Source organism: Polyergus mexicanus, unplaced genomic scaffold, assembly GCF_030449975.1.
Source record: "Polyergus mexicanus isolate NDT 795.1 unplaced genomic scaffold, iyPolMexi1.0 SCAF_16, whole genome shotgun sequence".
Lineage (NCBI taxonomy): Eukaryota > Metazoa > Arthropoda > Insecta > Hymenoptera > Formicidae > Polyergus > Polyergus mexicanus.
In genome coordinates, this window is record NW_027223336.1 from 5302920 (window position 1) to 5322450 (window position 19531).

The window sequence follows — 19531 nt, forward strand, 5'->3', positions numbered from 1 at the left end:
TTTTCTGCATATCTCACTTGCCGACACGTAACTAAGACGTTCCGAACGAAGGAAACTTGCGTACATAGCGATCTCTTCTCTGTGTGCAGAGAAACGTTTCTACTCAATTTCCTTCATGTTGCACAAGAATTTTTTTTATATCTCACTTGCCGATAGGTAACTAAAACGTTCCGAACGAAGGAAACTTGCGTACGTAGCGATCTCAAGTCTGTGTGCAGAGAAACGTTATTCTTCTATTTCCTTGGCGTTGTACAAGAATTTTTTGCATATCTCATTTGCCGATAGGTAACTAAGACGTTCCGAACGAAGGAAACTTGCGTACATAGCGAGTAGGATAGATAGGCCGGTTTTGGATCAGTTTTGTGTGAGTGTGAGAGAGAGGGTATCGTTGGGGAGTAAGAGAGAGAGATAGTTTCGGAGCAGTTTGTGGGCGCCCGAGGGATGGAGAGCGGGCTGGGCGGGTGCATGGGGGGGTAAGTAGGATGAGAGGGGAAGCGCGGCCGGGGGGAAGCGGTGGGTACGAGTCGCCGAGAGCGCTCGAGAGATGGCGCTCGGGGGGTGGCGCGCCCGACTCGCGACCTCGACGCGACTCGCGCCCCTAGCGCGCGATCCGCCGTCCCGATTCTTTAGGGGGGCGCTTCTAGCGCGCGATCCGCCGTCGCGATTCTTTAGGGGGGCGTTTCTAGCGCGCGATCCGCCGCTTCTAGCGCGCGATCCGCCGTCGCGATTCTTAAGGGGGCGCGCCGCTTCTAGCGCGCGATCCGCCGTCGCGATTCTTTAGGGGGGCGCTTCTAGCGCGCGATCCGCGAGCGGGCGGCGGGCGCCCGGCGTCGAGGGGGCGGGGGATCGTCGGTGGGCGGTCGAGCGGACGGAGGGGCGTCCCTCGTCGCTTTAGCGATGGCGAATCTTCGAAGGGTGGTGAAATAAAGAGACGTCGTCGTTCTAGCGAGAGAGGAGAGGTGTTTTTATTGTTTTCTTTTACAAATTTTTTAACGTATTAATAATACGACGATACGAGTACGCGAGCGAGCGTATCACGATTCTCCGAAGAGCAGAGCCTGCAGTTCGCAATCGATTATATCGTTGCGGTCGAAGTTATCGCTCTCGCGTATCTTCGCGGGAATAAGCGCTTTATCGCGAGCGCCCGCCGCGATGTCGAGGAAACGAATTAGCTTGTTGTCCACGCGCGTGGTTAAACCGCTTAAAGATGCAACGATGCGGTTGACGCAAAGTTCCAGATTTAATATATTTACGACGGTGTTCTTCGATACGGCTAGGCGAATTTTAGGCGTTTCGAGACGAAGTATTCGGAGATTGTTGAGTTTGCCGAATCGTAGCGTCAATTGTCCGATGTGTATTGGCGTCGGGCGCGCCTCGTCGCGCTCGTCGGAGCGAAAGTGCGACAGGAGCGTGGGTCGTAGATCGAGCAGTTCTTTCCACGTATCCGGCGTTAGCGAGATCTCTTTGCCGTGGCAATCTCCGAGGACGATTTCTACGAAGGAGGGTCGGCTGACGTTAACGCTAATTTCCAGATGTTTATATGCGGTTTTGGTCAATGGATAGCGTCTTCCTAAGATTCTGAGCGGTCGCGCGATCGAGACGTCCGCGTCGTGTCTTGGCGTTCGATCGCGATCTCGTCTAAAAAATAGATATGAGCGATGAGAGAAACGGTGTTAGCAAATTATTAATTCGAATAAATGTTCGATAGTCTTACCCATTGTCCATTTTAGCTTTCTTAGCGTATTCCGCGCTATCTTCGCGGTCTCGTTCGGTTAGTCTCGATCGATCGTCGAATGAGTGTTGCTGTTGCGGTTGTCCTCCCATTGTCGCGTACATCGTCGCTCGTTCTTTCTCGTTTGTTCTTTTTCGCGCGTTAGCTTCGGTGTTCTTCGTTAATAATGAAGCGCTTAATGGATGAGCGGTCTTTATATACTCGCGTAGAGATCGCTTCTTCCCCTTTCGCGCGTTTTCTTTTATATATTCTATTTTTAAAAAATAACGGTAGGGTCGCTCTAGTCGGTCTCGTCGTCGATTCTCTCTTTCTCGATCGTGTCGCTGAGACGATAGACGCGACTAAGGAGATCGCGCAATTGCCTTAGCAATCCATCCGTAGGACACTCGATGCCGAGCGCGTGTAGATCGAAAGGACCCGCCGAGGTTACGGTATTTGTAAATTCGTTGAAGGCGTAGAACTGACGTTTGGCGAAGAAATATAGATTGCCATCGATGTATCGGAAGGCCGACGTTATCGCGGACGGAATTCCGGGAAATATATCTTTTAATGGAGCGTGTCTAATGACTATCATGCGACACTCGTCGATTTCCGCGACTTTATCATCGTCGTATACAGCGTAGGTTCGTCCCGTGTGCGTATTTATCGCCGCGTTGATTTTAACGTTTCGGGGAAGTCCGATATCGTGGAGATATCTCGGCCAACCCGATTTTAGTTTAAGACTGGGATATTCCGCGAGGTAGATCGAATCGTTCGCGAATAGAGCGAGATCGCCCGAGGGTCTTCTATACGCGGCGGATAGACGCGTGAAATTCGCCGGTAGAAACGTCGCGTAATCCGTGAGCGTCATGGGTCTACCGTAACGTTTCTCGGTTATGTCGACCGACCATATGTTGCGGCGATTAGCTATATATAATCGATGATTCATTATTAGCGCGGCGTCCACGCGTCGCAATGCGCAGAGATCCGCTCGCGCTGGATCGGTCGGCGCGACGCTCGTCGTCGCGGGCGTCGCGGTGGTCGCGGGAGTCGCCGTTGGATAATTTCCGTCGTCGTGAGATCCGTACAGATTTTGTATAGCGAGAATGTCTTCTATGCTCAGCTTAACTGGAAATTGATTCTCGATGTCGGGTATATATGGGAACATTATAGAGTCATTGCGCATACTATGCTGTAAACCCAATGCGTGGCCGATCTCGTGCGTTAGCGTTTGTAGCAGGTGATGCGTGTCGGGAGGATTTTTGTTTAGATACACGTACCACGGTTCGGAATCGTCGACGTGTATCTCCGATGTGAAATCGGTTGTTCCAGAGGGAAAAAACGCGTGAGCTAGGGCTCCTCCCGGACCGTCGAAAGCTGCCGGGCAAATACCGACGTTTCGACGATTCGCGTAAGTGTGCGCGCCCGTTCGATACGATATTAATATATCGGGATGTAACGGGTCGCGTGCGAAAGTTAGCGATGAGTTCGCCGCCCATAACGCGAACGCCGTTTCGGCCGTTCGCGAGATTTCCTCGCTAGCCATCTGAAAATTCCACGCGAGACGCGTCTTCGGCCATTTTCGCGCGATCGGGCTATACGCGCGATCGGGAATATCTGCGAGACCGCATCGCGGTTTACGCATAAGGTGAAGCGTAACGGCGTTTAACGCGCCGTTTCCCGATAATTGATAATATTCTTGAAACAGCGATAGCGCGCGACGCAGAGACGTCGCGTTATCGGACGACAGCGATTCTCCATCGTCTTTTAGAAAACCGTATACGCGCAGAAAACGAAGCGCCTCGATTTTTTCCGAGTCGAAGGGCGCGGCGACCGTCGTAGCGACGAGTATTGTCGCTAGAGTGAGAACCGTCCTCGTATTAGTCATCGCGCGAAGCGGGGAAGACGCGATAAACTGTTGAGAGACACCGAGCGCGATTGATTCGCGCGTTCCGAGAGACGCCTATTTTTATCGGCGACGAATAATGCGGGTGGGTGGGGAGAGGGAGAGGGAAATGCGTTTCTTTCGACGTCGAGCGTTTGGAATACGCGTTATCTAGCGGACGCGCTCGAGTTCCTCTTTTGTTTTTTCTATTTTATTGTTCATTTGTCCTCTAAGAAGGACATTCGATGAGCGATTAAAGATATCCCTTCCAACGATACGCGTTATCTAACGGATGTTTTCTGTTATTTCCATTTTATCATTCGTTTGTCCTCTAAGAAGGACATTCGATGAGCGATTAAAAATATCTCTTTCAACGATGCGCGTTATCTAACGGATGTTTTTTACGTTTGTCTCCTAAAAAGGACACTCGATGAGCGATTAGAGATATCTCTTTCCGGTAATTAGAGATATCTCTTTCCGGTAACGATAAATTAGAGATACCTTTTTAGATATCCCTAGATACTTTTTTCCAGCGATAATGATTTTATTGTTCGCAGAATATTCGGAATGCGCATTATCTAACGGATGTTTTTTGTTATTTCTATTTTTATTGTTCATTTGTCCTCTAAAAAGGACACTCGATGAGCGAGTAGAGATATCTCCTTTCCGGCGACGAAACGGTCGCGGAAGGAAGACGCGGCGCGATCGATAAATTGTACCGCAACATTCCGCGCGTCGATCTTTATAAAACGCGAGATCGTTTCGAGAAGCGTTAAAGTATTCTCGTTCGCGAGATAACGAAGTTCGAAACGACGGAACGTGAAGTGACGACAATTAAAATCGGTCGTGATCTGTTCGATATGGAACGAATCGAACAGATCATTAACGCGGCTGATTATATTAACGTAAACGGGGACTTAATCGCGATAAAATCCTATGTTCTGGGAGATCTCGCTACGGATTTGCGTGTGGAAGCGCAAGGTGTTATCGATAATAGTCCGGATTCGTTTAGACTCGCTTTCCAGTTAAGCGAAGACGTAGATATCGCGCGTTTAATGTAAGTATCTAATTGAAATTATAATAAATTATAATAAATTATAATAAATTATAATAAATTATAATAAATTATAATAAATTATAATAAGTTATAAAAATTATAATAAATTTTATTAATTTTTACTTTTATTAATTTTTACTTTTATTAATTTTTACTTTTGTATTTTAGACAAGAAATAGAAAGCTGTGTAAAAACAGCGCGAGAATCGCTCTATGAGTTAATAAATAAAACGAGAACTATGCTCGCTCAAGCGCAAAGCGTTCACAGCGCATTGCGCGACGCTCGTCGACGCGGCGAGAGCGATTTCGCCGTTCCCGAAATTAGGCGAGTCGTCGCATCACGGATCGATGAGGAGCCCGAATCGCGATCGATCGGCGAACTCGAATTACGATCAATGGAGAACGAGGCCGAACCAGCGACGGTTAACGAGAGTAAATCGCAGACTAATGTACGATGGGCGAACTATGAGCCCGAATCGCAACCGTTCGACGCGGAATAATTTTAAGCGTTAATAAAGCGCATTTGTAAGATAATTTTTATGAATAAATGTTATATATTAAGCGAAACGTTGATTTTTTACGCTTTTCTTCTTCCGTATCCTCTCGTAATCATCTGTGTCCGCATTAAGTATATTTAAATAGATTTAAAATCTCTTTACTTTAAGTTTATTATGCAACCGCGATAATCTATGGATAATTATAAATTAAGGTTTTATTAGATTTAATTTTTGAGATTTGATATATAAAAATGTAGTTTAAATATAGAATGAAATACTTAATAATTAATTCAATACATTATAATTATATATAAAATTTAAAATATTCTATAATTAAGTTTATTATGCGATCGCGATAAAATAATATCTATGGACAGTTATTATAATTAAATTTGTTACGCGACCGCGATAACGCGACCGCGATAAAGAAAAAACGCGGTTCGTTCGTATAACGTATATTTTGCAACAATATATAACATATTCGTGATTAAATTTATAGATTATAATTTAAAATATATAATTAATTTGATACATTATAACTTAAATTTATATAACTTAAATTTATATAATATAATATAATATAAAATCAATCGCTCATATTGCGCAAACGGTCGCGTCGCTCAAACCACCAATCGTGCAATTTACACGCGTTTTCTAACGCGCAATTTTTCGCGTGGTATCCGCAATGAAAGGCCCGCGAAGCGTTCAGAGTCTCCAGACGTTCGATGTCTTCGTAATCGGCGTCGATAGTCTCGACAGAAACGGCTATATCGCGATCGTCGGCGACGTTTCCTAAGATCTCGATTAACCACTTCTTCTTCTCGTGACCTTTGACATAGATCTGCACCGTCGAATCAGGGTTAGATCCTCGACATATGGCATCTCGAACGAGTTTTTTCATCGACCCGTAATTTGTGTGTCCATCATTCCACTTTAGCTGATGATGATTCGATATCAACCAACACGCTCGCGATTTTTCCGCTCTCGTGAGTAAATCCCACGACATCGGCGAGCGAAAGATGTGATGCGTCAATTCTACACCATTTCTTAATACGGCTACTTCTTTCACGACGAATTTTTCGTTAACTACGAAACCTTGAAGATCGACAAAAATCGGTGTGTCCATCGTCGTTAGCGATACTCGAAGTGTTTCTTTCTAGATTTTTCTAAGCGTTTTATTCTGTCTCCATATTTTTTCGAGTATCGTTGCGCTTACACGATTCTGCGCACGACATTAGTGAGCGGATTGTATTCTACCACTCGATCGTGAATAATAAGACAGTAAGCTGTGGTATTAGAGGGGATGTTTTCCTTGCAGTCGAACTCTATGCGAACGTCCACAGTGGCGCTTTTAATTGACTCATTCTGTCGAGAACAGTCGATGACTACGAGTGGGCCGTGAATTAAAAATTTATCTAAATTTAAGAGCGTTTCGTCGTTTTCGCATCCGTAGTACGTTTTTCGAAATTTCGAATACATATCGTATAATACGGCGATTTTATGTTTATCGAAATCTAAATTCATGTCATCGTAAGGATAAAAATCGGAATTAAGATACAGTTTGACATTAGTTAGTTTACAATTATCGAATAAAGAAGGCTCCTCGGACAGAACGTTCTTCTTTCCAGATTGTAGCGCGAAGATAACGTATCGCGGTTTCTCGAGTTGTGTTGCCGCTTTGACGGCCCACGAGTGTTTGGTCGTGTTCTGTAGAAGCGGAAACTCGTAAAGATCCCATGAGCAAAAAGCGACGCTCAAATATCGTCCACTATCTAACGTGCGCAATAATCTTAATTTATTAACATCATTCAATACTATATGAGGCATTCGCCATTGTATTTTTAACAAAACGATTTTAGGTTCTTGCGTTTCGCGCGATATAACGCAATTGTTATCGTTGCGCGCTCGTATTAAAATAAGCTCGTGTCGCGCGTTGATCACAACGCGCTTGTAATCTTCGCAAAAACCTAATAGTACGTTAAGAGGTACGCAAAAATTAAAATCACCGATTGACGAATGAGTTGTTGCTAATAAGTCCCATCCAGCGTTTTTTAATATTTTACTTCTTTCGACTGTCAGCGACGCGTAATTTTTAATCGTACTCGTTATTCCAACGTTTCTGTTTCGATCGATCTCTACGCCATCGAGCTCGTAGCGAATTTCCTCGAACATAAACGCCGCGCAATTGTTTACTAATCTCGTTATCGATGCGATTTCCTCTTGCGCGCTCGATGTTTCCTTCGACTCGAGTCTGCCCTCAATGTAGATAAAACTGTCGCAAGGTAACGTATACAAATCTTGCTGTTGTATAGGAATTCGTATCTCATCGCTATTTCCGAACGTAGTATTGGCGTAAGGGTTGTACGTGTGAGTTTCGATCTTGACGATGCGATCGTCGAAGATTGGCTCCCCACTGATACTTAGAATGTCGCACATTCCGCTTTTTACGAAGAAGCGGTTTTCGGCACGACGAAACCCAAAGAGCGCAGAAAAGTCTCGTTGGCAGCGGTTAGTCTTCCTCCCTTTTTTCTTCTCTTTTCTGTGTTTAGAGATGACGCGACAGCGATAATAGGTGCGTTTCTCGCATTCGATCCATTCACTACGAGCATCGCGCGCTTCTCTACCGTTTTCGTCGCACGTGTAGACGAATCGTAATTTCTTCGCCGCGAAAATCGATCAATTTTCCGTTTTGGTCCACAACACGCACGTTTATATCGGTAATGGTCCGTGCGATGATCGGAAGGTAAATGATCTGCGTTGGAATTTCCGACACTTTATATCCGGGTGGAACGTTAGGCGCGAATTCGTGTATAGTATGCGCGGATTTGTCGTTATGATACGCTCCTGTTGTAACGTTGCACTCTATTCGAATAAGGTTAATGGCCATAATATTTATTGGCTTATCGGATGCGTACCATTTATTCGGTTGTAATACACGAGACGAGAAACCCAGGAGCGAACCGATATTATCGGGTTTTGTAAAATTTACTCGATATGCGCATTTAATTTCGCTTCTCATAGTGTTATCGTTACCGCGAAGCGTTATAGAATTTTCACTTTTATCGCCATTCTCATCGTCTTCGAAATAATCGTCATCAACATCATATATGTAATCATCATCGTTCGTTTCCGGTTTTTCATTTTCGCGTTCTCGTTCCTCCTCTCTCGCTCGTCGTTTATGACGAATCGCCGCTCTTAGATACGCGTTTATAGCGCTTAATTCGTAAGATCCTATTGGAATTGCGATAATCTCGTCATTATTATCGAAGTAAAATTTATTATTCGTAGAATTTATATTCGGTATCGTATTATAAGTTTCGAAATTGGTTAAACCTAATTCGTAATCGTCGTCGTTTAAATCGAGAGGCGGAAAATAACTTGCCGCGAGAATACTGCTTCGTCCGGAAAGAGTGAGAGTTAGCGACATGATCGGCGAGAGCGATCGAACTGCGTTCGATTGACGAATAACGGTTGATATTATAGTCGACGATTCCTCCAATCGACTTCTCGGAGAAATCGAAGACTCAATTGTCCGCAAATATTCTGATCGCGCGTCTGCTCGGAGCGACGATTGTATCGAATGTTCGCGTCGCGCCCGAGATAACGCGCGAGTTCGCGTGGAGGACGAAGATCGCCGAAACCGTCGTAGTAAATTGCGTCGCCCCCTTTTTTCGCGTACGCTACCCAATGAGTACCCGGTCCGGATGCGTCGTCTAAATTTACAATGCCGCTCTCATCGCGGCGCGCTTGCGACGGAAGCGCGTTGCGCATAAACACACCTCTAAAATGAGGTACGCGCGAGAGTATCGCCGCGCGATTTAATTGTTCGTTCGTTGTTGCTCCGACGGATGGGAGAATCTTTAGCGTCTGTTTACGCGAAGTTTTTTTTTAGCTCTTCTCGTTGAGGACACGCCACTTCCACGTTTGTACGGCGCGAGATATAAACCGCGACCTTCCATCGTGCGATCATGACGCTGCAACTCTTCCAGTTGTCGTCGCGCTGCTTTGCGATCGTTCACCGCTTTCGCGATTCCCGCCGCTCCTCCGGCCAAAGAACCGAGAGCTCCTAATAACGGTAGCAGGGGTAAAAAGCCGCCGCGTTTCGTTATCGGAAGCGTTCTTTTTCTCGTAGCGATTATTCTTCTTTTGTTCTTTTTTCTCTTGATTTTCGTTGTACCCATTCCAAGTTTTGTCTTCGATTTCATAGCCATCCATACAGCCGCCGCGGCGGCTCTCTCGCCGAGAGTCGAGTCTTTAGCCGCGACACGTTCGCGCGCTTTTTTGGCAAGCGCGTGGGCAGCGACGTGTCGATCAGCGAGCTCGCCGCTCCGCGAGTACGCGATATCGTGTTCGCGGCAGGCCGCGTCCAGAGGATTGACACCTCGATCGCCTCGCGCGAGTCGTTTCGCAAGACGAGTACCCGGCCCGCAAAATTGATATCCAGGTATATGTAGTTCGAAAGGGAGTGCGTTTATCGCTCTATTTAATAAGCCAGCGCCATGACTCACACCGTACTGCTGTTTCGCGAATTGCATTCGCCGCAATCTTTAACAAGCGGCGCCGGACCGTCGATGTGTGTTCGTTGCCAAGGGCGATTATAATGCTCTAGACATCGACGGTAGCGCCGCACCTCCGGATCCACTTTTATATATTCAGGCAGTTTCTCCCACAATCGTTCTACGTAGCGACCGAAATGCTTTAGTAAAATTATTTTCGGAATATACCGCAATTGATCGGTGGTGAAATCGAGAATGTCGTCGCCATCTATTAGTAAGATAAACATTTAGATTCACCGCGCGCAATTCACTACTGCGCGATTGATGGCAATCTATTCGTATATAAATTAAAAAGTCTCGCCCTGCCTTACGCGAGTGTACCGCGCACGCGCGCAGCAAGAAGAATGCGTTTCGTGCGGCAACCGATCGCGATAAAGGTGACGAACCTCGATAATAAAACGCGGCCGTCGAAAGAAACGCGTAGACACGGTCGTCTATTACCGAGCGCTATTCGTTGCGTTATTTGCGGGCCTTCTAGTTGCGGCAAAACAAACGCATTAATAAGTTTGTTGGAGAGTCCGCATGGTGTACGCTTCGAGAACGTTTATGTTTACTCAAAGTCATTGCAGCAGCCTAAATATCAATATTTAGAAAATTTATTAACACCGATGGAAGATATAGGTTATTTCACATTTTCTAATAACTTTGACGTTATTTCACCCAGCGAAGCTCTCCCGAATTCGATATTCGTGTTCGACGATGTAGCGTGCGACAAACAAAATACTATCAGAGAATATTTCGCTATGGGTCGACACTCGAACGTCGATTGCTTCTATCTGTGCCAAACGTATGCTAAAATACCGAAGCATTTGATTCGAGATAATGCTAATTTGTTAATTCTTTTTAAACAAGATGGTACTAATTTACGTCACGCATACAACGATCACGTGAACACGGATATGTCGTACGAGAATTTTCACGCGTTATGTCGCGCGTGTTGGCGATATAAATATGGTTTCTTAGTAATCGACAAAGATAGCGCGCTCCGCGCTGGTAGATACAGACGAGGATTTAATGATTTCATTGTACCGTAGAACGATCAGTTGTCGTGAATACGTCGAACGCGTCAATCGCTCTCTCGCGAGTTAGAAGAAGTTGCAATGGCCTCGACGGATATCGGCGAACGCGAAAAAACAGCAAAAGAGATAGCTAAAACGCGCGCATCGATTCGTAAAAAACACAGAGCATTAAAAACTGGAAAAATGGAAAGCGAGATCGCGATAGAGAGTCGTTTCAAACCGATCGTCGAACCGCTGCGACGCATCGCTGATCGCGCTGAGCGAGACGAGATAGAGCGAAATGAAATTAAGCGCGAAATGATAAAACAAGACGCAACCGACATTTCACCCTCGACGAGCGTCGAGGAAAAATGGAAAGATGAAGCACTAACTCCCGTTTGGAAAAAACCTAAAGCGAAACGAATACGCGCTAGACGACGATTGAACGCCGTTTCTACTCCATTAAACGAATCTTTCGTCGAAAGAGATCCATTCGCGCGAAACGAAACCGAAGAATATGAAACGTTCGAATCCGAGAGTCTCGAATCGCCCTCGATATCCGAAATACCCGTTAAACAAATTTCGCGAATTGCTCAAGATCGCGAAATATCGCACGGTCGACTAGGACCGTTAGGGCGAAAATATATGGGGACTCTTCTCGGCGGAGAAGCGCCGAACGAGATTGATCACGTTTACGGAGTTTACATCGGCGAGAAAGGTGCGATGCTCGGCGATAAGCGATTTGACGTAGACGCGAATGATTCCATATTTATAGATGAGATTAAATATGTCGGTACTCCCGGTTTGTATGAATTAATTTTTATGAAAATTCCTAATAGTCTCATATATACAGAAAAAGATAAATTAACATACAGAAGTATATTGTTAACAACGAACGCTCATAGACGTGATCATGACGCTAAAAAATCTGTCTTAGGAAATAAAGGATATAAATACAAATTTATTATCGCTCCGCTTATTCACAACAGCGGCGCGAAAAAAACAGGCGCGGGTCGCGTATCGTCGACTATGCGTGTCACGGACAATAAAATCGATTACGTCCATTGGGACGATCCAAACGAATTAGTGGATCGTTTGCGATTATTAGACGCTTCGCGTCGAGCTGGCAACAACGCTCACGAAAACGAGATTCTATCGATAATCGAGGAGCTTCGCGAAACAGGAGCGATCGTATAAATCGAACTGTCGCGTGGATGATTGTCGCAGTCGTACGCGGAATTCGCGATGTCCGTGAGCAAATTTGGCTCACCTTTAAAAAATCGAGGCTACGATGCGAGAACCGGAAGACTACGTCCGGCTATCGAGTCTCTGCGAAGTTACGTGCGCGATAACGCGCTGTGTCTAAGCTCTTCCATTGAATACGACGCGAGAGAACGTAAAATAAAACGCTTGGCTCAACCTGAGGAGGACGCCGATGCGACAAGCAAAAGCTACGTCGAGGGAATCACATCGCAATTAAGAAAAGACGCGAACGAAGCGGGGCAGGGCGTCATTCTACTATTCACGAGACTCGCTCAGCTCGATAGCGCTTTAAGTAAACGAATAGACGTCGCGGAGAGTTTCGTTTCCGAGATAAAAACACGCGATGACGTTCTGAGTAAACGAATAGACGCTGTGGAAAATTCCATTTCGAGAATAGAAACGAGCGCTAACGCTCTAGATAAACGAATCGATGTTTTAGATAAACGAATCAAAGGTTTAAGCGATCAAATCGAAGTCGCGAAAAAAACTATATCGCTCAACGCGACGGAGTTTTCGACGAGAAACGCGAACGATCGTAAAATAATGTTCAATCAAGGTAAAACAATACAAGAACTAAATCAAAAATCGCGTATCGCGGCGAATTCCGCAGTGAAATCCGAGACGAAGATACGAGAATTGGAAAATTCAACGTCACGATTGAAGAGAGACGCAGACGAGCTATCGGGAAGAGTGAGAGAACTGGCAAAGATTAGCGGGAGCGGCGAACCGCTCGAAAGAAAGATTAGCGGGAGCGGCGAACCGCTCGAAAGAAAGATTAGCGGGAGCGACGAACCGCTCGAAAAAGAGATTAGCGGGAGCGGCGAACCGCTCGAAAAAGAGATCCAATTTAACGTTATTCTCGAGAGAAAGAAAAAAGAATTATGAGCGTTAAAAAACGAAGATTAGTCGAGGAATTGCACGCGCCCGCGAGAAGAAACTTCTCGCGTCGTCGCGTTGCGGTGCGCGGATACGACGACCTATGGCAAGCGGATGTGGTCGAGATGCGTCCTTACGCGAGACTCAACAAAGGCCACAACTACATACTCACCGTTATCGACGTATTAAGCAAATACGCATGGGCTGTACCGCTTAAGAGCAAAAGCGCAAACGAGGTTACTCGAGCGTTATCTAAAATAATACGAGACTCTAAGAGGTGTCCAAAAAATCTACAGACCGATAAAGGAAAAGAATTTTACAATGCCGATATGCGAAATTTTACGAAGAAGCACGAAGTAAATCATTATTCGACATATTCGGTGATGAAAGCGTCGATAGTCGAACGATTCAATCGTACGCTCAAAAATTTTATGTGGAAGTATTTCACGCTAAACGGAACGTACAAGTGGATCGACGAGTTACCACGACTCGTCGAGGAATATAACACGCGAAAACATCGCACTATAAATATGAGACCTGTCGACGTAACTCCAAAAATTGCCGATAAACTTTTAAATACTGTATACAGCAATATAAAAATCGCGGCTCCGGCGAAATTTAAAGTAGCCGATCCGGTACGCATCAGTAAATTTAAAACGATTTTCGAGAAAGGCTTCACACCCAACTGGACTACAGAGATTTTTCGAATAACTAAGATACAACGGACTAATCCCGTAACGTATCTATTAAAGGATTCGCGCGGCGAGCCGATCGCGGGAGGATTCTACGAGCACGAATTGTTGCGCGTTGGCGATCCCGACGTGTATCTCGTAGAAAAGGTGCTGCGTCGAAAGAGTGACAAGATTTACGTGAAATGGTTAGGAATGGACGAATCGCACAATTCTTGGATAAATAAAACAGCTGTATTATGATAAAAATGTATTTTTATTAAATAAAACTACATATTATACATATTATACATATTATACATATTATATATTATACATATTATATATTATACATAACAAAATTGTAGACATGTTAAAACTAAAATACTCGTATAATTATAAAACAAGGAAAATCTTAGAAAAATTGTAGACATGTTAAAACTAAAATAATCGTATAATTATAAAACAAAGAAAAAAATAATAACACAATACAATTAAAATTAAAACTTGTGAAAATCGATTAACTGTTTAAATAATCGATTATAGAGTAATTATCATTATTAATCTTTAAATCGTATGATTATAAAACAATCGTAATTTTGTACGAGTTCTCTCTTGCGCTCCATATAAACTCTTTCTCGCGCCGCTACGCGGCCGCCATATCCTGCGTTCTCTCTTTTGCGCTTTATGCGGACTCTTTTTTATATTTTATATATATTCTTCATCGCATTGTTAAGCGAACATCGTATCTCGCGGTAACTTTATTCTCGCGGTAGCTTTATTCTCGCGTTACTCTATATATAACACTTTCAAGAATATAATAAAGAGTCATGGAAATCATCGATCTGTCCAATTCGCGGCTAATCTCGACTCGATTTATGGCAAATTCTCGCATTCTATCTCGTTTGCATGTAGCATGTAGCATAATATATGTTCGATGCTAATGAAGTAGAATGCGAATTTGTCAAATCGAGTCGAGATTTGCCAAGACTTGGACAGAATGGTGGTTTCCACGACTTTTATATCGCAAAAACACAAAAAGTTCATTTTTTCGCGTTCTATACGAGTTCTCTCTCGCACCGCTACGCGGCCGCCGTATCCTGCGGTCTCTCTTTCAAACTTTATACTTACTCTTTCTCGCGCTTTGTATACATTCTTTATTACGTCACTATGATAACGCTAAAACTCGCATTAACATCTTTTTCACATTATTCTATATAAAACACTTCCGAGAGCATAATAGAAAGATCGTGAAAATGTACGATCAGTCTTATTTATAATAGATTTTATATCTAATACCTATTATATATAAGACCGATCGAACATTTTCACGATTTTTTATTAAAATCTAATAAATAAAACCGATTAATTTTTATTATTTTATTAAAATCTATTATAATAAATTATATTCAAATTATATTATTCGCGCAAATTTGTTCTTCGAAACGATTCGTAGAACGTCCATCGATGTTTTTTCGACGCAATCGTGAATTATATCGAAAATACAATGATAATATATTATTTATAAAATATGTTTATACTAAATAAACTACTAACTAAAGTTTAAATGTTTTAAGAAACGTATAGTATTTTTTCGCTCCCTACAACGGTATTTTATAATGTCCCCACGGTAACGTATCCGTAGTTCCCGATATCGTGTATCGTTTGTCATCGTGCGGACTGAGCGCGATTTTTAATTCCGATACTGTATACATCTCGTGTAACTCGGATCTTATACAAAACCGCTCGCGCTTCATCTCGATCCCCTGTCGAAGACAGCGCGCGTAATCGTCAAACGTTATCGTTCTCGCGACAACGCCGCTCTTAACACCCTTGATTCTTTTTGTATCGCTTTTACCGGCGACTCGCAGCGCGTACATTTTCGCTCTAAGTCCAATAAATTCGGTCATAATCGCGCCAGCGTTCTCATCCTTCATCGCACCGGGTATTTTTTTATTAGCGAGAGGCATTCCATACGCATTGTCCATTGCGTAATCGCTCGTATCGAACTTGTCGATATCGCGCTTCATATTCTCGTATATGTCCTCGCATTCGACGCGATAAATGAGACTATCCGTATCGGTGTACATTATTTTACACTTATCTCGATACAATGGTAGCATGTACTCGTAGTGAAATTCGTATAAACGAATTTTAGATATATCGAGAATACACATACCTACATAAATTGGTTTATTGAACTTAATCTCGAGTTTACGCAATTCTACAGCTACGAGATCCTCCGCGAAAACGCTTCTACTGTGAAAATTCGGTTTCGCGATCATCGCCTCCGCGCCGTATCGCCCGTCCCATCGAGTCACGAGTCGAACATTCGAATGATTGCGCACGTTTTCCATAGTTTTGCCAAACACGGCATTATTCATTAATTTGTATAGATTTTTCTCAAACTCGTTTTTCGCGTTAATTCGTAATCGTGTATTCAGTTCGATATATTCGCGCAACCATGAAGATTGCGCGAATCGCAATATTCTGTGTATTTTCGTAATGCGTAATCCGTGTCGAACGCATTGCTGCAAATTGCGATAATATATCACGTAACGGTTCTTATCGTACAGTGTGGCGAGAAGCTTCTCGTCTCGTTTTCCGGGCGGCTTATCGCGCGTCGGGCAGAATGGCAAGTCAGCGTGAGAATCGTGAAGGTCGGACGGATATGCAAGGTCGACCTCTAGAATATAACCGATAGGCGAGTCCGATGTGACGGACATTAAGTCAACGCTCGTAACGTTATCGACCCATCGAAAATTTTCGTAAGGCAACGATTGACACATCGCCCATCCGTACAAATTATTTATATCGAAGTACATGAGATACGACGATGGTTCCGAAGAATCGTATGACTGTAAATATTTGTTATTAACGCGCGCGTATCTGTTGGAACATTGACTTAGCCCGCCGCGTATTCCACGCTCCACGAACATTACCATATCAATGTCGGTTAATAATTCGAATCGCACACTCGTATACTTCAACATAGCGTCCCATGTGTATCCCGGTAACGTGTAATAATACGCGGGATCTAAATTATAACTTCTCATACACGCGTCACGAAAATTTTCGAAAACATCGGCCAATAGAAGAACGTCGGTCTTTAAATACAAATCACTATAATCGCCTAACGTTTCGACGCGAAATCGCTCCCAGACTCTTATCGCGCGCGCGTAATCGTTCTCAGATATCGCATCACCGGTTAGCGAACTGTGAAAAGCCTCGCGCGGCGGTAGACGAGTCTCTAACAATTTATCTACGTCGTCGACATACTCGTACGGAAATACACCCTTTCGCGCGAGAAGCTCGAAATCGGCGTCGCTAAGATCGGAAAATTCCGAACGCGCGATCCTCAATTCGCTTTTGTCTAGATACGACGCCAATTTCTCGAGACTCGCGCTTAAAAATTTGAAAGAATCCACGAAACGCAACTTCAAGCGTTTTCCGAACCATCCCTCGCCCCACGCATCTTCGACGTTCTTCGTGAAAGAGATATACGTTTCTTTCGTTATCGGCAATATTTCCACGCTACCGGGAAAAGCGTTAGCTACATCTTTAATGATAAAATGCGCGTCGTAACCCGATAAATTGTGAAAGAATACGGGAATTACGTAAGTATCCTTATAATTTAAATTACAATTCGAATGCGCCGGACCTCTGTACCGTCCAGTCAGATGACAGTGATCGCGCACGCGAGCGTCTCCCAATTCGAACGGTTTCTCGCATATGCTGCAGTACGTCGCGTTTACGAATCTCTCCCATTCATCCGATGTAAGATTCGTCATAGGAGCATCGATATCGAGAACAGTTTTCGCGCGAAGCGCTAGATCGTCCAGTTCTCTAATGAACCACAATACGCAATTTTCACCGCGATAAGCTCTGTAAGTAGAGCTAACGCCATCGAGCGCGCATCGCGCGTAATATCCAGCGCTATAAACTTCGTGATGCTGAACGATAGATGTATTCGACGTTCTCCTCTCCTCTTTCTTCTTCAGTACGCATTCGAGATCAGCGTACACCACGAATGGAAGTCGCTCCTTTCTACTATAGTTACGAAACTCTAACCATTTGTCGTCTTTGGTAGGAAGGACTATAGCGCACTCGTTCATCCTTCCGCAGTCCACGCTGTGAGCCGATAACTTATCGCTCGTTCGAAAATAGTGCATGCATCTGCGACATAACGCACATTTTAAATCTCGCGCATTATCAACATCGCGCGACGATTTTTTTAATTAGTACTCACTGATCGCATATATGCGATTTATGTCGTCTACCGCTGAGTTGCGAGCCGACGAGTCGCGACAAATTCTTAATCCACGCGAAATGCGTCGCGTCATCTCGTCGCGTCATATACAAACGCGTCAAAATACAACAGATTAACGTGTCTGTTCTTTTTATCATCAGTGAGACGCAAAGGAACAACGCGACAACCGTCTTTTCCCTCCTTTTTATCTCGAACGGTATACACATTAATAGATATATCGTTAATACGCTCGAATCTAGTAATTTTGTTCAAACTCATAGGAAATTTAACGCCCTTCAGATTCAGCACCGTCGTGTAATGCGGGTACGAAGATTCCCGACCCACGTTTTTTTCAGCTGGATACAGAGCGGCGACCACCGCCCATGCGAAACACGCATTGTCATTAGATTGCACGTTTATCACCGCTTTCTTCAACGCGATCTCTCGCGGTAATTTGACGCGACATCCCGCGTGCATAGGATTGTATCTGTTCACGTTCACGGTTAAATTGAATATTCGCGATAACGCCCATCCGCTATCGCGCTCCTGAAATTCTTCCAACGAGGTTAGAGTAGCGTCGACCACTCGCTTCTCGTACCACTCTCGCGAGTCGGAAAGAGGTAGAAGCGGATAATTCTTCGTTACAATAGTCTTAACATCGATCTTGTCGCCCGAAACGAACTCGCCAACAAATACGGTATTGACCTTAACACCGTTATATTCATTCATAACATCGCGTATTCGATCGAGCACGGTATCTCTAGTGTCCTCGAGAAATCGTCGAGGTTCGATATAATCGAAATTAATAACCGCGCCGGTTAAAACGCGTCTAGAGAAAGCCGTCTCGATCTCGGACCACGAGAATCCCTCGCGTTCCTCTACACCGCCTCCCACGCGTTCGAAACGTCGACGCAGATCGTCTCTCGCGCCCGTTAATCGAACGATTCGAGCGATAAGAGAATTGATCGCTCCGGTCGATCTCCCTCGGCGCTCTCCTCGACATCTCTCCCGCAGAGACTCGAGACACTCGTCGCACCGTCGCGCCCACGCGCGATACGCGTTCCCCGTCGCGACGTCCCGCGCGCTATCGAGAAGATCGCGCGCCTCCATCTCGTCACTCGTCGTCTAACAAACGCCAAGATTTTTTACAAATAAACCACGTCTCCTCCTCGTCGTAATTCTCGATGTAGAACAAAGCTCTCGTCTCGCAGCCGGCGCACCAATTATTCGACACGTCGAAAACCTCGTCGACGAGATCGCAAGCGGGCACCATCTCGCTATACACCGTTTTCGTCACGTGCGTCGATACGCTCTTCGCGAAACTCGAGCTACGCGCGCAATACGCGCAATATCTCTCGTTCTCCTCGAAATACTCTCCGTTCTCGAATCGGCAACCGAACTTAAAGAAACAATGCACGACGTGATTCACCTCCCACGAAAATTTCGGAATTCCGTATCGCTGTCTCCAATTGCGATAGAGCAAATAGCCATCGGCTCCGACATTCGCGAAAGGTTCGTCGAATCGCGTCTCGCTCGCCTCTCGCACGAACTCTTCCGCGAAATCGATCTCTTCTATACAATATAAACGATCCTCTATATAACGTTCGCGTAGTTCTTTCTTCAAACAATTCGGTATCTCCAAATTCCATATATCCTCGACACTTCCGATTCGAACGTTCACCGCTCTTCCGGCTAATCTCGTTAAAGCGCTCGGCGCGCGCTTCATCGAGCCGCGAAATATCCTCGAACGTACTAACACCTCGAGATCATCG

At 44.7% G+C, this 19531-nt stretch overlaps 1 protein-coding gene and 1 pseudogene across 1 annotated transcript; both read right to left on the reverse strand.

Moving 5' to 3' along the window:
• Positions 1–1034: 1034 nt before the first annotated feature.
• On the reverse strand, positions 1035–3599 carry LOC138940358 (stromelysin-2-like). The gene is made up of 2 exons (XM_070309196.1): positions 2222–3599; positions 1035–1492 (listed from the first exon to the last, which is right to left on the reverse strand). Exons 1-2 carry the CDS (start codon positions 3597–3599, stop codon positions 1035–1037), a joined length of 1836 nt encoding a protein of 611 aa, XP_070165297.1.
• A 13794-nt stretch (positions 3600–17393) lies between these two features.
• Positions 17394–18869, reverse strand: LOC138940359 (uncharacterized; annotated as a pseudogene).
• Between the last annotated feature and the right edge of the window lie 662 nt (positions 18870–19531).

What these genes read in the sequence shown, in the direction of transcription:
- LOC138940358 (XM_070309196.1), bottom strand. Translation starts at nt 3,599, where the DNA reads ATGACTAATACGAGGACGGTTCTCACTCTAGCGACAATACTCGTCGCT. An exon ending in GGCCTTCCGATACATCGATG is followed by an intron (nt 1,493 to 2,221) that starts GCAATCTATATT and finishes CCTCCTTCGTAG; the next exon opens with AAATCGTCCTCGGAGATTGC.